The following is a 19,581-nucleotide window of genomic DNA, read 5'->3' as shown; positions in this document are numbered from 1 at the left end:
CTCATAGCATTTGTAAGTCTTCCATACTTAATAGATACATTCAGAACTCAATGTTTTACATCGATGGCATCGTTGAACTTTTAAAGCCAACAATTCAGTTTGGTGTCAGCTTTTAACTTTTTTAAGGAAATTCATACTTATTAAAACGATTTAAACTTTTTCAACTATTATCACTACTTTAACTTCTTACAGATTTAAGCTATTCATCCAGTTTAGCTTTAGCAATTCAGCTATTCAGCATTCCCACGCATTTTCTGCAGGAAATGCATTTTCTAGTTCTTCATTGCAGGTGCAGCAGCAAACGATTTTATTTTAGGAGGAAGGAAGAACATTTTCTCTTTGTTTGATAACATTAAAAGTAAACTCAAGAGCAATGGTGTACCTTCATCACTCACTCAGTGACTGACTTGCTCAGACAGGCTAGCTTTGCCGCAGTCCAACCAAATACTACCAGGAAGTACTGACCTGACCAGGTTGAGCATCATGGTCTCGATGCTGGCCTGTCCCAGGTGTTCAGAGCTGCCCTCTGTGTGGTTATCTAACAGATTCTTCATGATGGCTATGGTCTGCTCCACAAACTGGGTGTTATTGTCATTAATAGGAACCTGCAAAGAGGAGAAATAATGAGTACATGTCAGATGGAAACACAAATGGGGTTTTAAGCTATATCAAACCAATACAAAAAACTGACCATGGAAAGAATAAGAAATAGTGCAGATTTGGAAAGCTGAATATGCAAGCCATGAAATGATGAGGGGCAGAAACCACAGATTCATATCAGTCTTAGAAAACCTAATTCATCTTGGATTACTACTTTTTTTTATTGCTCCAACAATGTATCAATACAGACAGATTTGGGATGAGGTTAATATTTGCATACCAACAATGTATTAAATTTACAACACTCATCAATTACATTTCGTTTTTTTAATAATCTAGTAAAAGCTAAACTAACTAAATAATAGAAGAAAGGAACTATTTAGCTATATGTGTTAACATAACATTAAACTGTCAAATGGTTGGTTTTGACATTATCTGTCATGAGACCATTATAATTGTGTCATGAATAATTCCCTTGACCTCAACTAAAGTGAAACAATTTGGACTTTACATTAAGATGTCATACATGTTATAAGACCAGTTTGACGACAGGGAATATAGTACAGGGGTGATTTACGGAGTTTTACGTAGGTTTGCTGTACAGCTGTCCTATTAGCTAACTCAGCCCCGGTGTGCCAAGAGCTAGTCTTTCTTTGCCAGACCTTCCTCCACAACGCTACAAAAGAGGGTCTGGCTAGTCTACACAGCATTCCGGGATGGGAGAAAAATTTGATCTGGTTTATTGGCAAAATTGTCATGGGTGGCGCTAAGTGCAGCACAGAGCCCAGGTGCCACTGGAAAATAGCCTCAGGAAGGAACTTGTTTTGGTGAAACATGTATACGTTCAAAAGTTGTTTTAGGCTATGTTCAGACTGCAGGCAAAAGTGGCCCAAATCTGATTGTTTTGGGGTCAAGTGACCAGGTCAGACTTCTTCAGAAGTAGTGTGAATACTCAAATCTTGCCTAGATCTGATTTTTTCAAATCAGATTTGGACCACTTCCATATGTGGTCCTGAATCAGACCCAGGTCTGATTTTTTTCAATGCGGCCGCAGTGTGAACAACCAAGGCAGATTTGATGCGACTTTTACGTCAATCTACATCAACATTTGTCACAATTATGCACCGGCGGGAGTTAGCCCTAGACACAGAGAGTAAAATTAAAAACTGACAAAGTTTTGAATAAACTGCGTCTCTGTGAAGCTATTCACAACGCAGTCCCACCACTCCTAGCTTCGTCTCTGCACACAGACCTCTGTAATGAATTTGCAGCCATAACCACGCAAAAGGCCAAAATAGACAATTTGGGGTAACACACAAGTTTTCTACATAAGAGTGACATGACACTGTCATGACACAGTCATGAAACATGAATTAACCCTAACCATAACTTGTCATGACAAAACCGAATGACACTTACTAAAAGATGTCTTATGTAGAAAACTTCAAGTAAAGTGTAACCCAATTTGGCTCTTTCTCTTCATTCTTCTCCTCCTCAGCACCTGCTCATTAATGTTACAGCTGCCATTACACAAACATTTTGAAATAAAAGCAAAAATGCTTACTTCCTCCATAACCTCCCTAACTTTATTGCAACAGCGTGCTGCGTCTGATGTCATTGTTATTGTTCTTTTGCGCATGTGGGTCAGTTTGAAACCACAAACAGTTCAGACTAGAGTCTGATATAGGCCACATTTTAAAAGGTAATGATCTGAGCAAAAAATCCGAATTAAGCATTAAGACTTGCGGTGTGAACATAGCCTTAGTCGTGTTTGGCCTCCTCTGTCAGTCTTGGAGGCTGTGTTTGGTCCCGGTCCGGCGACTCCAGCCCTGTTCACTAGGAGCTCCCAGTTCCGCCTGAGAGAGCTAAAATGCTAGCATGATGGCGGGTGAACACAACACATTCAGTGCTATTGGCTATTATAAACGGCAATCAATATCCACGAAGCGACAAGTCCCTCCCTAGCTTCCTGTTTTTACAGAAAACCCAATCAAATAGCACTCTGCAGCCAGAAGGGACCAAACACAGCCTCCAAAACTGACAAAGGAGGCCAGTTTGATGACAGGGAAAATAGTACCCATAGGTGGTTTTCTTTCCTGGTTTGGCTCCTGGCACTAATGTTGTCTAGTTTAATGTCAAATTGTCATAACACAGACATTGCTGTTTTGGTTAATTTTTCATAACACAAACAATGCCAACTTTGCATTTAAAGTAATTTACCAAATGACAACAAACATCTATAAAGAGCCCTTCATGTTTATGACAGTGTCATGTCAGACTTATGCACATTTCTCAAATAAAGAGTTACCGTTTGAAGTATTGTTATATTATTACAAACACTACCATAGTTCCACTCACCGGTCCCTGGGTGTCAAAGAACTTGCCAATGCTGTTCCTCAGCTTGTTGAAGAGCATTGGGTAGAGGGCGGGGCTGAGCTCCAGCCCCAGCAGGTCTTTCACATTTGTGCGAACATGGAGGCCGACCCTGTCGTGACCACACACCAGCAGGGCCAGCAGCCGGTCCAGGAAGCGGCTGACTGGCGTCTCGCTGGAGGCCAATGAGGAGCAGGAAGATGCTGAGGCCACAGGGTTGGACACATCACAGGGGCCCATGGAGATCATGGAGTGTTTACGCTCGCTCATGGGGCCCATAGGTGGGCTGTAGGTCGCTAGGCTGGGGGTGCTGCGCTGCTGGAGACAAACACCACCCAGAGCACACAGGAAGCCTGTCATGTTGATCCACTCCTGCTGTGGGGGGACACAGAAACACTGAACTGCAGGAGCACATCACCAGAGAGGCTATATCTGTGAATGTATTATTCTACACAGTTTCTCTATGTCCACAATGCACAGGTACACTTTAATCCCACCTAAAGGTCAACGCAAGACTGATTAAAAATTTGGGAGTCTTTTAGGAACTTGAGACAACTTTAAACCTGGCTTGTCACTGACCCGATGCAGGATGCTGGGCAAGGTATAATGTCTCAGAAGTATGAAGCTACGTATACTTTAGTAAAACGTTAAATAATGTAAAGAGTCCGCCTCCCTTCATCCCACCGGAGTCCTGTGCTCTGTTGGTGTGGAACATAGTCCGCCCATCAAGTGCCAAGTGGGCTCACACCGCCTTCGGTGGCGCTTGGTTGGCTGTGTGGTCGAAAGATGCCGTGGGCAGTGATATTCTCAATGTCCGCTAAACTTAATCCAGTCCCCAGGCTTCCTTCTCTGATGTTTATCTCTGCCATACGCCATGAGCTTCGATAATAAAGTTGAAAGGACAACAAAATAAAATTAAAGCTGCAAGCAGTGTTGGACGGGCCCTCGCTCCTCTGCGCGCGTCGGGGTTACTGGTGGACACCGATCCTTGCGACCATGCATTTGCATGGCACTCACTGCAAATCGTCACCAATGAAAAAGGAACTATCTGCTGAGTTCACTGATATCTCACACAAGACTCTACGTCATACAGTTCATTAGCTGTGAAAGGGGGCGTGGCTAAAGCATAGGCTTTAGCAACGGAAGTCTCTGAGTTCAATGATACCTCACACAATAGTGTACATCAAACGGGTCATTAGTTATAAAAAGGGACGTGGTTAAAGCATAGGGGGCGGGTCAAACCATCACCAATCAAAAAGGAACTCTCTGCTGAGTTCAATGATACCTCACACAAGAGTCCACATCAAACAAGTCATTAGTTATGAAAGGGGGTGTGGCTTAAGCATAGGGGGGCGGGCCAAACCATCACCAATCAAAAATAAACTCTGCTGAGTTCAATGATACCTCACACAAGATTCTACCTTAAATGGGACACCAGTTATGACATGGAAGTGGCTTAAGCATAGGGGGCGGGCCAAACCATCACCAATGAAGAAGGAAGTCTCTGCTGAGTTCAATGATACCTCACACAAGACTACCTTAAACGGTTCAAATGTTATGCCTGTGGCCTGAGTAAGTGGGCGCGGTTAATGTATAGGGGGCGGCTCAGTATCACATGTAGACCACACATTATAAGTTTCATGTAAATCGGATGAGGTTTGTCATATAAGGCGGATTTCGTGTTACCAGCAGGGGGTGCTATGACCAGAAGTCAATTTTGGCCTGTAGATGTCCTCAGGCCTGGACCTCTGTCTATCGTGAGAAATTTCGGGCGGATACGACAACGTACAATCAAGTTACAACAACTTCTTTGTTCATCGATAATTGCTCAAAATGGCTGCCCCGCCACGGCCATGCCCTATGACGAAAAGTTTTTCTTTTAATAACTTTTCATCTTTAACATCTTGAGATGGAACAGACCAAATTTGAAGTTGATTGGACGAAATCTCTAGGAGGAGTGTTAAAGTACGACGTTGAAATGGCCAAAATTGCACTAATTTCGAACTTTCAATTCAAAATGGCGGACTTCCTGTTGGGTTTAGGGTATGGCTCCAATGACGTTTTTTGTACATCTTGACATGCTACATATGTGTACCAAGTTCCGTTAGTCTACGTTAAACGTACTGCAGGGGCTAAATGTTTTAAGTTTTGTAGGGGGCGCTAGCAAGCCATTTTTTTGCGCCTATGCCCGAAACCCTTAAAATACGTAAATTCTCACCAGACTTGATGTGACCACCAATTTTGGTGAGTTTTTGAGTATGTTAAGCCCCTCAAAAAGGCGATTCCTTTGCCATAATAATAATTCCTTCAGTTTCAATAGGGCCTTCGCCGCTGTCGGCGCTTGGGCCCTAATTAAAATGTAGCAAAGTTTATGGGAGCTGCAGGCCATGTTATTCATGCATGATTAATTTTACAAGGTATTGTTGCATTAATTGCAAAACATATATACGTAAGCAAGATCACTGCAGTCGGCAGGCAGCAAAACAAGCTACAATGTAAATTATTGGGCAACTGCGCACCTTAATTTATTATTAAAAAGTGTTTGTGTTGCCACTGACTGGCTTAGATTATTATTCTAAGTGTCTGACAATATTATGGAAAGGATTCCCACAGAGGGCGGCCTTTCTGTTAAAGAGTAAAATCCTTTTTAAACATAAAAACATCGGCAAAATTGCTATTGTTGATCGCTATATACCCACTAGACTCCATGTAAATAAAAAGTAATTTTATCATTGTAAAATACACTCCATTCAAAGTTGACAGACACAAAATAAAACTATGGAAAGCCGTCTTGGTTTGTTTTTCCACTTTTCCAACAATTAACACTCTGGTTTGTTATACAGTTTGTTGACATAATTTACCTATTTACACATGAAGATACGTTGGCTCTGTACACACTAAAATTATTGGTTATTTAAATGGAGTCTGGTGGGTTTAGCAACAGCGACCTAGGAGCTGTTTCTAGTTAAACAAAGATGTTACTCTTTAACAAAAAGGTCTCTCTCTGTAGGGATCCTTTCCATAATGTTGTCAGACATCTAACAACAATCTGAGTCAGTGGCAAAAACAGCACTTTTAGTGGACGCAAATTGACGATGCATTTTGACCCTGGATGTATTATATTGACTGTCACACAGGGGAGCATTCAGATCAAAATGGTGGTCGCACACTGTCAGTCTTGTGGCGGTTGCGCAAAATCCATGTGAGTGTTGTCTCTTATTAGCATAACCTCTTTGGTTACCTGCTGCCAAGTGTAATGTTAACTAGCGTTATGTGCAGTGATGCTTTTGTTGCCTGTAATGTCTGTTTTGGAGAGCAGTGCAGGCATTTAAGTGGCACCAAAATAAGGAACCAAAATCAGTGTTGCCACTTGGTCTGTTATGGCATTTTTCCATTACATGGTATCCGCTCGATTCGCCTCGACTCTACTCGCCTTTTTGTTTTTCCATTATGAAAAAAAATACAGTCAGGTCCATAAATATTGGGACATCGACACAATTCTAATCTTTTTGGCTCTATACACCACCACAATGGAGTTGAAATGAAACGAACAAGATGTGCTTTAACTGCAGACTTTCAGCTTTAATTTGAGGGTATTTACATCCAAATCAGGTGAACGGTGTAGGAATTACAACAGTTTGTATATGTGCCTCCCACTTTTTAAGGGACCAAAAGTAATGGGACAGATTAACAATCATAAATCAAACTTTCACTTTTTAATACTTGGTTGCAAATCCTTTGCATTCAATTACAGCCTGAAGTCTGGAACGCATAGACATCACCAGACGCTGGGTTTCATCCCTGGTGATGCTCTGCCAGGCCTCTACTGCAACTGTCTTCAGTTCCTGCTTGTTCTTGGGGCATTTTCCCTTCAGTTTTGTCTTCAGCAAGTGAAATGCATGCTCAATCGGATTCAGGTCAGGTGATTGACTTGGCCATTGCGTAACATTCCACTTCTTTCCCTTAAAAAACTCTTTGGTTGCTTTCGCAGTATGCTTCGGGTCATTGTGCATCTACACTGTGAAGCACCGTCCAATGAGTTCTGAAGCATTTGGCTGAATATGAGCAGATAATATTGCCCGAAACACTTCAGAATTCATCCTGCTGCTTTTGTCAGCAGTCACATCATCAATAAATACAAGAGAACCAGTTCCATTGGCAGCCATACATGCCCACGCCATGACACTACCACCACCATACTTCACTGATGAGGTGGTATGCTTTGGATCATGAGCAGTTCCTTTCCTTCTCCATACTCTTCTCTTCCCATCACTCTGGTACAAGTTGATCTTTGTCTCATCTGTCCATAGGATGTTGTTCCAGAAATGTGAAGGCTTTTTTAGATGTTGTTTGGCAAACTCTAATCTGGCCTTCCTGTTTTTGAGGCTCACCAATGGTTTACATCTTGTAGTGAACCCTCTGTATTCACTCTGGTGAAGTCTTCTCTTGATTGTTGACTTTGACACACATACACCTACCTCCTGGAGAGTGTTCTTGATCTGGCCAACTGTTGTGAAGGGTGTTTTCTTCACCAGGGAAAGTATTCTTCGGTCATCCACCACAGTTGTTTTCCGTGGTCTTCCGGGTCTTTTGGTGTTGCTGAGCTCACCGGTGCGTTCTTTCTTTTTAAGAATGTTCCAAACAGTTGATTTGGCCACACCTAATGTTTTTGTTGCCTAATGATGGCTTGCTTCACTGATAGTGACAGCTCTTTGGATCTCATATTGAGAGTTGACAGCAACAGATTCCAAATGCAAATAGCACACTTGAAATGAACTCTGGACCTTTTATCTGCTCCTTGTAAATGGGATAATGACGGAATAACACACACCTGGCCATGGAACAGCTGAGCAGCCAATTGTCCCATTACTTTTGGTCCCTTAGAAAGTGGGAGGCACATATACAAACTGTTGTAATTCCTACACCGTTCACCTGATTTGGATGTAAATACCCTCAAATTAAAGCTGAAAGTCTGCAGTTAAAGCACATCTTGTTCATTTCATTTCAACTCCATTGTGGTGGTGTATAGAGCCAAAAAGATTAGAATTGTGTCGTGTCCCAATATTTATGGACCTGACTGTATCTGGTACTAGCTAACAGGTACTTTTTTTTAGTATCACCTCCGTCGAGGTTCCAAGCAAGCTGAGGCGATACCAAAAGGTGACGTGAAAACCTGCAGACTACTGATTGGTCAGAGAGAATCGTCACTAATCACTGCATCATCACTGCTAGCGACCTGAACAAACCCGCCATTTTTAAATAGTTTAGCCAGCAGTGTTTTTTTTTTTTTTTGCTGCCTTCAGCTTCTTTTGAAACAAAATTTGTCTTTTGGATGTGGCAACAGCCAAACATGCCGAGAGTCAAAAACAACACACCTTCGACGTTCTGTGTGTGCGTTGCGTTAAGTCACAGCAGTTTCCAGCCACGCCAGTCTCATGCGTGAGGCGGTACTAAATCTGCAATGGAAAATGGAGGACGGGCATCGTGACATAGTCGAGTTGAGCCGAGCAGAGCTGGTACTAGTAGTGGGTAAGCACCATTAGATACCGTTTTGGGACCCAACCCTACCTTTTAGTGTATATTTAAACATAGAGCACACATTTGACATTCCTCCAAGCTTCACCTTAATCAAATCCATGACTTTTTAGATTTCACATTTAATCATAACTCCATCACTCAAAAGGTACACAGAGAGATCCTCTGTGTAACAAGCTTACCTGCCCATCATCTGCCTTGTTTTTGGGGAAGTTGAGAATCTGTTTGGTGACCTGGTCCCATTTAGCATATGTGTCCTCCCAAGCCTGAAGGTGGAACCAACTAGACATTAACAATATGGCAAAAACAGAGGTGAGAGAAAACTGAGCAATGAATAATGCTTACCTGACATCATACTTTTGGAAGTATATGGGTTTGAATTTGAATTACAGCGGTCAACTGATTAAAATATTTAATCACTAATTGGCGATTAATCCAGCGTGGCGAGGGGTGAGCATAGCTGTGCTTCAAACATAAACCCGCCTACACATGATCAGCGGTGAAACCACAAGGTAGGGTGCAGAGCATAGTGCGGACACTTCAGAGGCAAAGTGCAGTACAGTTATACGTCCTCATTGCTTGTGGCTACCTCAAATACAATTATCATCTCATTGGTTGCACTTTGAAAGGTCAGCTACAAGGGAAAAGTTGAAATAATTTAACTTGTGGTGGCAATTTCGAGCAGAGCACCACGCTAAGGGCGGCGCTTCCTCTTAGTTGTCCCCACCGCTGTCCCCATAGTAAAACAATGGCACAGCCAGCGCAGAGATCATCGTCCTTATCTGATCATGTGTAGCCAGCTTAGAGACAGACGTTTATAACGTGGTACACTTCAGTCCATATCAGTCATCATAACTGACTGTGATCCCGAAGTCTAAGCATCTGGAGAGATCATTTAAGTTGTCTCTCATGTCAAATAGTAGTATCCTTGACTGCACCTTGTCTTGTCCTTCAAAAAACAAGTGGAAAATGTAATGCAAATTAAACAAAATAGAATCTGGCTAATTTTAGGTACATAAGAAGCTGCTTAACAACTACAGCACGCAAAAGGTACAACACTTAAGTCCAGTATTTTTGTGTACAAACAGGCTCTTAAAGTGTTAGATGGAAAACCCAATACCTACCATGATTGCAACATGCTTGACAGATATGACATCCTTAGTTGGAAAACTCTAATTAAATAAAAAGTGTTAGAATATTTAAGATCCTAAATGGCAGGGCTCCTCCACCACTCAACACTTTTATTAAGCAGAAAAATTCAAACATTGGCCAGGGCCCAACAGTCCCTGGCACTGAAAGTGCTAGGAACCTATTGTTTTTTTATTGATTATTATGGCCCACTGAAAGTGCGAGGAATCTATTGTTTTTGAAATTATTATTATTTAATCCCGAGCACGAAGGATTAATATTATTTTAATGCGGGGCAATAGCATTTTTGAGTGGCTTGGGATGTTCTGCAATGACTGCTGAACATTGGTCGTGGCCAGCAGGCTCCATAGTGCCCCCAAACGCACACAAGGGTTGGGAAAAAGTTCCTTTGATGTTTACGAAAATTGATGGGAGCATTGCTTTCATCTTGAGAAACATACAAATTTTATTAAATGTTTTCTCCTGACAGGAAATCAGCCATCTTGGATTTTGTGCATTCATTTTAATTTCATGAACACATGTTTGAGGACTTAGAATTAACACAAACACTAAAAATTTTACAGGCGTATTCAAAGTAGTAATTATGTCGATCTTCTATTGCATTTAGGCTTGGGCATGACATGGTGACTATAGTTTTAGCCTTTGACTGCATTTTGGTGCCCTTTTTATACTTAAAAACCCACGCAACTTGGCGCACACATCAAAAGCTGTGAGCATTGCGAGACAATACAGCAATGTGGTTCATGCGTATTTAGCGAACTCTATAGCGCCCCCTAATACGTGGATGGCTTTAATTTGGATATAGTTGCTAAATATTCAAAAAGAATCGTACACACATTGCTCTCATCATTTCGGACATATTTCCAGTTTACTTTCTTTAGCTCCGCACAACCGGAAGTCGGCCATTTTGAATTATAAGCGTTTTTCATGTATTTTATTCTAAATTTTTCTGACTCTGGGATTATCAGGTTTGTTTCATATTCAGCTGGTATAATCCTCCAAGTAATGTAACTGACATTAAATTGCTAAATGTAAATTGCGTAGGAATAGTCGATAGCTCGGCTGATGATGTCACAGATCAAAGATGTAATAACACCCTTTTTACGCCCTTTACGGGTATGGAACTTTGTAAAACTCCTCTTAAGAGGACTCAACAGATCCATCTCAAATTGGGTCAGCAGCATGTCAACACGTTTACGACGTCAAACGGCAAAGCGTTTGTATTTTTGTGGAACAGTGTTTGCATGTTTCGCCATAACACAGGAAGCTGTTGTAACTTGACTTTACATAGTCCAATCTGCCCCAAATTCCACATGCTGGATGAAGATGTCTTAAGGAATGGACTCTTATTTAGCATGTAAAATGTGGGTGCTGAATGTGGATACTGTTGATGTATTGCTGTACTAATATCTTGTTGCTCCCTGTTGCTCTGCCTATCTTCTTGAGAATGCTTATTTTGTTGCTGTTGCTGTCTTTATGGCATTTTGTTGTCTTCTGTCTGTGAATCTTAACCGGTACTAATGTCCTGCTGTTTAATGATCTCAAAACATCTCGAGAAAGGACCACAGCTGAAAATTAGCTGGCAGGCTAACACTGACACATTTACAGAAATGTTGATTAATGTGCATTGTCGTTATAAATTAAAGTGAAAATGAAATGAAACTAACTGAAATGTTACCTCAATGTTTCCTGGTGTAGGGTGCTCTATCCTCCTTAGCAAGGCCATCACCCTCTTCTGCAAGGTGGACCGGCCTGTGGAAACAAGACCAAAAGTTTTAATGTAAACTATATCAGCTAATATCCACAGGCTGGAATCTGAATTTGGTAGATGACATCCTTCTGGGCATTTGGAACAGCATTATTGCAAGTCAGTAACACTAAGCTCCCTGATCTGTCCTTGTCTTCCATTGAGAAGGCATCTTTTTTTAAAGCAGAATTACCGCTTTCCAGTTGTATGCCTCCGCCACCTACTGAAGTTGCCGTTTACATCCATATCTCTCCAGACTCAAACAGCGGGGAAAATAAGTACTGAACGCGTCAACATTTTTCCCAGTAAATATATTTCCGATGGGGCTATTGGAATGACATTTTCACCAGATGTCAGTAACAACCCAAGTAATCCACAAATACAAAGAAATCAAAACATGTGGGCACCTGGGTAGCTCACCTGGTAGAGCAGGCACCCATATACAGTGGGGAGAACAAGTATTTGATACACTGCCGATTTTGCAGGTTTTCCTACTTACAAAGCATGTAGAGGTCTGTAATTTTTATCATAGGTACACTTCAACTGTGAGAGACGAAATCTAAAACAAAAATCCAGAAAATCACATTGTATGATTTTTAAATAATTAATTTGCATTTTATTGCATGACATAAGTATTTGATCACCTACCAACCAGTAAGAATTCTGGCTCTCACAGACCTGTTCTCCACTCATTACCTGTATTAACTGCACCTGTTTGAACTTGTTACCTGTATAAAAGACACCTGTCCACACACTTAATCAAATAGACTCCAACCTCTCCACAATGGCCAAGACCAGAGAGCTATGTAAGGACATCAGGGATACAATTTTAGACCTGCACAAGGCTGGGATGGGCTACAGGACAATAGACAAGCAGCTTGGTGAGAAGGCAACAACTGTTGGCGCAATTATTAGAAAATTGAAGAAGTTCAAGATGACGGTCAATCTCCCTCGGTCTGGAGCTCCATGCAAGATCTCACCTCGTGGGGCATCAATGATCATGAGGAAGGTGAGTGATCAGCCCAGAACTACACGGCAGGACCTGGTCAATGACCTGAAGAGAGCTGCGACCACAGTCTCAAAGAAAACCATTAGTAACACACTACGCCGTCATGGATTAAAATCCTGCAGCGCACGCAAGGTCCCCCTGCTCAAGCCAGCGCATGTCCAGGCCCGTCTGAAGTTTGCCAATGACCATCTGGATGATCCAGAGGAAGAATGGGAGAAGGTCATGTGGTCTGATAAGACAAAAGAGCTTTTTTGTCTAAACTCCACTCACCGTGTTTGGAGGAAGAAGAAGGATCAGTACAACCCAAAGAACACCATCCCAACCGTGAAGCATGGAGGTAGAAACATCATTCTTTGGGGATGCTTGTCTGCAAAGGTGACAGGACGACTGCACCGTATTGAGGGGATGATGGATGGGGCCATGTATCGCGAGATCTTGGCCAACAACCTCCTTCCCTCAGTAAGAGCATTGAAGATGGGTCGTGGCTGGGTCTTCCAGCATGACAACGACCCGAAACACACAGTCAGGGCAACTAAGGAGTGGGTCCGTAAGAAGCATCTCATGGTCCTGGAGTGGCCTAGCCAGTTTCCAGACCTGAACCCAATAGAAAATCTTTGGAGGGAGCTGAAAGTCCGTATTGCCCAGCGACAGCCCCAAAACCTGAAGGATCTGGAGAAGGTCTGTATGGAGGAGTGGGCCAAAATCCCTGCTGCAGTGTGTGCAAACCTGGTCAAGAACTACAGGAAACGTATGATCTCTGTAATTGCAAACAAAGGTTTCTGTACCAAATATTAAGTTCTGCTTTTCTGATGTATCAAATACTTATGTCATGCAATAAAATGCAAATTAATTACTTAAAAATCATACAATGTGATTTTCTGGATTTTTGTTTTAGATTCCGTCACTCACAGTTAAAGAGTACTTATGATAAAAATTAGACTTCTACATGCTTTGTAAGTGGGAAAACCTGCAAAATCGGCAGTGTATCAAATACTCGTTCTCCCCACTGTATAGGAGGTTTACTCCTCGACGCAGCATTATCTAATTAATTACATACTCTGTGATTAATTAATCGAAATAATCGCATACATAATTAACGGTGTCTGAACCGATACTTTTTAAGAAAGTAAAAAAAGAAAAGAAAAAAAAAAGGGTACTAAACAACATTAAAGAACGACTTGTTTATTGCTAAGGCCATATGGTCAAAATTAAATGATTTAATAATAATGTATAACAATAACTTATTTCACTAGTAAATTGCTGTTGAACGACAAAAACAACAACCAGATAGGAAAAGGACATTTACAATAACTTCAAATGCACCACGAGGGTGTAGTTTACCAGTTTCATTGAACGCACCGTCTGTGTTGTTTTTCCAACGGCAGCTGCAGATTGTTACATACCGGTGTTGAATCCTATACAGTAAAACAGTCAAACTTTACACCGTTTAGCGTTAGCTGTCAGCATTTTAACCGTGTTTAATCCAGCTACTAGCTAGCGGTAGGCTAACGTTAGCTGCTGTTCGGTATTGTGTTAACTAGCGTCACATGCAGCGGGGTTTGTGTTTCCTCTAACGTCTGTTTTAGAGCATCAGAGCGAAGCGCAGACATATCAGTGGCACCAGATTTTCGTCTGTATGCAAACGTCAATATGGAATGGATTAATCTGCGTTAATGTTTTTAAAAAATATTAATAAATAAATATATATATATATATATATATATATATATATATATATATATATATATATATACACATACACACACACATATACGAAGTATCATAAGGATGGAAAAAACCGCACCAACTTCTCATCAATGCTGACAAAGTCAGATAATGGCACATATTAAACTGCAATAGCCACTCAAAACTCAAACAAATTTGGTAACACTTTCTATGAAGCCTGTCTCTATAATGCACTTTAAACAGTTATGTGTTATAATCTGCTTATAACGCTCTATAAGTATAGTTATAAGCACTTATGAATAATCATAATGCTTTATAACTATAATCATAACAAATTTTAAAGCATTTTTTATAATGACTTATAAGGTCAAGTATCATAATACTCTAATAGCTGGTCACTTTATGTTTATAATGCATTATAAACACATTTATAATGAGTTTATAATCTGCTTATAGCGATGTATAAGCATAGTTATAAGCACTCATGAATAATCATAATGCTTTATAACAATAATCATAACACATTAAAAAGCATTTTAGAATGACTTATAAGGTTAAAGGGATATTTCACCGTTGGAAAGATGAATATATCTTTAAATTGGGTCACTTATGTAGTAGAAATGTGAAAAGAATTTAGAAATTGGTGGCTTCTAGGCCGAGAAAAGCCAGAAAATGTGTTTTTGGCTCATGTGGATGAAAGACACCAAATCCCAGAATGCACTTGCTTCGCTGCTTTTGCTTTACCCCCTCTGAGGCTGAAAAACGGGAACATGAAAACCACACTCACGCGGGTCCCGTGAACTATGACAGCTACAGTTTATCGGAAAATAGCGTTGTGCACACTGACTTTGATGAATTTATCAGACCCCAGATGAAACAAGAAGCTAACGTTCGCAAACGCTGTGACGTTCAAACAGGCCTGTGTGTGTGTTTTGAGAAATATCTTTATACTGCATTAAGGCTATATTTATTTTATTTTTATTTGTTATTTTTATATTATTTTATTGCCATTACCTGTTTTCATACATACAGAAGTTTATTTTGCTAAATATAATCACATTTGTTTAGTTGGATATTGGATGTGAAAAGAAGGAAATGGTTCTTCCATAACATTGCACTTTAGATGTGTGTTAATTTCCCACACCAGGAGTAATTTATTGATGTGGCCTAACGTTAGCGCCAAAGTTGTTCATTGTCAATGGATTTAAGCAATAAGCTCTCGGTTAGTAAAGTACATGCTACAGAGATACCACGTTGTTCAGTATTATTGTATTATCATTTTCAAAGAGATCCATGTTAAACTGTAATATTCTACAGTGGAGAATGTGATGCGATTATTTATGTATGCTAACGTTAATGTTAATGTATTTCATACTCTCACTAGAGAGTGAGCATCGCAAATATTAGCAGGACCATATGTAACATGCAAACATACAATCCTTCAAAATTTTGGATTGAGGAAAAGTGTATGCTATAAAGTATTGTAAAGTGTTGTGCTATTGTCATGATGGCTATTAACATTTCTTTAATTAGTGTTATAAAGGTGTATCTGATAATAATTCTGATATTGAAACTTAAAGTTATTGAACTAGAGTGTAATGCAAGGCCTAAACATGTTATCTTTGAGTATTATATATGTGATGCTTATGTTTTGCTGTAATGAACAGTAACAGACATTTAAAGAACTACAGATAGTGGATTGATGAAACAGACATTGAAAATGATCACAAAACAGATTTTACAGACTATCAACAAAACAAAGACTTGTATTGTAAAAGGCAATTTTTTATTTTCATTATTATGTTATTCAGACGTTATTCAGAGAGTTATTACTAGGGATGCACCGAATCTTGATTTTTGGGGTTCGGCCGAATACCGAATCCACTGGTTAAAATTCTGCCGAATCCGAAACAGAATACCGAATCCTACTCCCATCCTCAGTCCATTAACACAGTAAACACATTAATGAAGTAAACAACGTCCACAGCCTCTAAAATAGTTAAATGTAACAACTTAATGTTGAATTCACACGCTCTTTTCACATCGTAGGAAAGCACATCGCTATCGCCAGATAAGTGACAATTTTGTTTGGCAAATTTTCGCTAACAGTGTATGATGTAGGCACGTTAGGTGGGTAAAACTAGAAAGCTACCGTTAGCTAACGAGCAGCAGCCGGCCATTGGGTCACTCCGCTCCCACTGTAGGGAGAACGGCTGATAGCCCGGGAGAGGCACTGTCTGGTTAACACAAGTTTTTAGCTGTGACTGTCCTTCCTTTGCCGTACCTGGGGTTGCTGTGTTTTGGCTGCTGTCTGTGGATTCCTTCATGCACGACTCGTATTCTTTCGGATGTTTCATGCGTAGGTGTTTTGGCAGTGGTGATGTGTGTTGTTTGGGGTCCTTGCCGCCGCGGGACAGGTCGGCATTGCAGGTTGGGCGTGTGGCTCGGCTTGGGTCACCTTCTTTTGGCTGGGGGTGCTGCCGGGCGGCGCTTTTTCTGCACGCGAGGTTCCATTTTCACTTTCTCACAACCTACTGCATTGTCCACCTACATTACGTCAACCAGCGCAGCACGCGCAGTACAAGCGTAGGGTTCAGTTCGGTGGAATAAAATTCGAAGGTTCGGCAGAAACCCCGTCAATAAGCCCAATACTCAAGCCGAATCCGAACCCTAATCCTGGATTCGGTGCATCCCTAGTTATTACCTGCAAATTTAAGCAACTAAAAGTTCTATTTTGCAATTTACCTTGTCTGTGCACTTTCATTTATGGTTATTACAGTCTATGTTCCGGTTACACATTACTAGGTATCTACATAAGAGTGACATGACACTGTCATGAACGGGTCATAAACATTATAAACAAGTCATAAACGTTTATGATATAACGCTTCTTTTAGTGAGTGTTATGATTATTGTTATAAAGCATTGTGATTATTATAATAAATTATTATTATAAATGTGTTTATAATGCATTATAGACACAAAGTGACCAGCAATTATAGTTTGATACCTGACCTCATAAATCATTTTAAAAATGCTTTATAATGTGTTATGATTATAGTTATAAAGCATTATGATTATTCATAAGTGCTTATAACTATACTTCTAGAGCGTTAAAGGCAGATTATAACACATTATAACTGTATATAATGTATTATAGAGAAAGGCTTCATAGAAAGTGTGCCCAAATTTTCAAAACTGGACAATTCTCCATTGACATAAGCATATTCTCCCCTATATTATTACATTGTTCTTCTTTTTACTTTATAGCAAGATATTTCTTAATGGAACAGAACATAGGCATTTGTTAATGTTGATATGTGTGATGAAAGAATCTGATGATTGTTGATTTATAGTATGAAAAAGCAATAAAATCATTGAATAATAAAACATATGTCAAAAGGTGAGATGCAGTGCTGAACAAGGTGAGAAACTTAATCAACTCAGTTGTGGGGGACCAGCAGTACTGACCTGTTGCCATCATGTTGCTGACGGAGGCCAGTTCACTGAAGGTGGCGTAGTTTGGTAGGATGTTCTGGACTGGCACCTCATCAGCAGCACTGCGGATGTCAGCCTCCTCACAGAGGTGGCGAAAACACGACATGGCCACCAGCACTGCCTCGGTGTCTGGACTCCAGAGGAACATGTAGAGACAAACTTCTAGCTTTGTCTGCGCTTGCCGACAGATGGGGATACCACCACCCATAGTGGCACACTCCTGGAACAATCAAGGGCCAAAAATGCATTTCAAGCTGGGGACACACCAGGAATCGGCAAAGAACTAGTGTCAATAAAGGCCGACTGTTGCGTCGCCTCTTCATGACTGTGTCTTGGCCAAAAAGTTACACTTGGAACACACCACAAAGACTACAGCCGACAGCCAACTAGCACGTATTATCTGCGCCTTAGAGAAAATAACTCCTCCAATTTTGACACCAATACTATCATGTGTTGGATTGATCAGATGAGAAACTACAAGATCCTGTGTGTGCCCTCTTGACTCCAGTCGCTTGCTTTCCTCACTTGCATTTGTCTTGTCATGCTTTGATTCGCTTAAGCTGAACAGCCAATCAGAGTGATTCCTCTTACCAACGGGCTACGACCAGGCCCCCAGGAAGTGTTCCTGGCTTTGAAGCCAATTTGACATAGTGGCCAAACAGTGGAATTAAAACTTCTACAACTGAGAAGTCAAGACAGCCAAAATCACCATAAACCTGGGTGTTTTCTTTTGAAATTTGTTTTATTTTGTAAAGTATCTGGTTGCAATGTGGCTTCCCTGTATGTGATTACCTGCCTGGCTTGACACATTCGCTCGCGGAAGAAATAGAGGAGACGCTGAAATAATCGCTGCAGTGACCTGATCGCAGCTGGGCCCCATAGTGCGGAAGCAGTGCCGATCATCCCGGTAATTTTATACGCGGCAGTAGATGCTAGATCGCACCTGATACACGTGTCAATGTCAACATGGGGATACTGTGCAAGCGTCAACACTTGGGCTTCAACACCATTCAACAAACATTACTGCAGTGTTTATATTTTACATGTAGCTACATACTATTATGTCAGGGAAACTCGTAATCTTGGTTGCTGATGTTAATTATTTCTTCCCAATTTATGACCACACTCCTGTTGGAACATGTTCGATTGTGTAGTTTTTTGTTAAGAAGCGTTTATTGATGGTTTTGCTGATCCTACGTAACAGTCATTCCACTACTACATGTATCTACATGCTAAAGTCAGGGAAACCTGTAATCTTGGTTGCCAATGTTGTTAATTTCTCCCCGATTTCAGATCACATCTCTCATGGTAGAAAGAGCCGCTATACTCCGTTACAGTCATTCTCCGGCTGCAATGTGACAGACAATACCAGTATTGCATTGCAGCAGGGTTCAAATAACCATTGACTGGTCAATCTTATGCTGAGCTCGTTATTGCTGGAGACTTCTATCAGACTATCCTTAGGAAGGTTATGCCTGACCTCCATTAACATATTGACTGTGCCACAAGAGGAATAAAAACTCTGGATCACTGCTATGCACTATTCAAAAACAGCTATAGAGCGGAATCACCACCCATGGTCCCTCAAGAATAGGGACCATGGGGCCATCCTGCCAAGGTCAAAATATGTAAACAAACTATTTTGAATCCCCTGCTGTACTCCCTGTACACATTCGACTGTGTAGCCACTTTCGACTCCAACACTATCATCAAGTTTGCTGACGACACAGCTGTGGTGGGCCTGATCATAGACCAGTGGTTCGCGCACCCCTCAGGGGGGCACCAAAGAGCACAGGGGGTGGGCAAGTCTTTATCTGGTTTGAGGTTGAGGTAAAAAAAAAAATATATTTGCACGTTAAAAAATTATGATAATACACCAGAATAGATAATGTATACAAAAGTCTGTATACAAACTATATTTTTTGTTCTTGCTTAAAATTGTAGGCAGGCTACTTAGTAGGTCAAACCTCCGGGACCTCTTAAC

At 40.8% G+C, this 19,581-nt stretch overlaps 1 protein-coding gene across 3 annotated transcripts in view; it reads right to left on the bottom strand.

Moving 5' to 3' along the window:
• Positions 1-19,581, bottom strand: part of nf1a (neurofibromin 1a) — a 223,417-nt gene that overhangs the window by 112,964 nt on the left and 90,872 nt on the right. For 2 of the 3 annotated variants that reach the window (XM_078245820.1, XM_078245822.1), the window contains exons 17-21: positions 17,571-17,817; positions 11,336-11,409; positions 8,691-8,774; positions 2,959-3,348; positions 466-605 (exon numbers count right to left, since the gene is read on the bottom strand). In XM_078245820.1, the coding sequence (XP_078101946.1) occupies positions 466-605; positions 2,959-3,348; positions 8,691-8,774; positions 11,336-11,409; positions 17,571-17,817 (935 nt within the window). The remainder of the gene's footprint in view (positions 1-465; positions 606-2,958; positions 3,349-8,690; positions 8,775-11,335; positions 11,410-17,570; positions 17,818-19,581) is intronic. The other variant, XM_078245821.1, reaches the window with a different exon arrangement.

Source organism: Sander vitreus, chromosome 3 (assembly GCF_031162955.1).
Source record: "Sander vitreus isolate 19-12246 chromosome 3, sanVit1, whole genome shotgun sequence".
Taxonomy (NCBI): Eukaryota; Metazoa; Chordata; class Actinopteri; order Perciformes; family Percidae; genus Sander; species Sander vitreus.
This window is presented reverse-complemented; position numbering and strand designations above follow the sequence as displayed.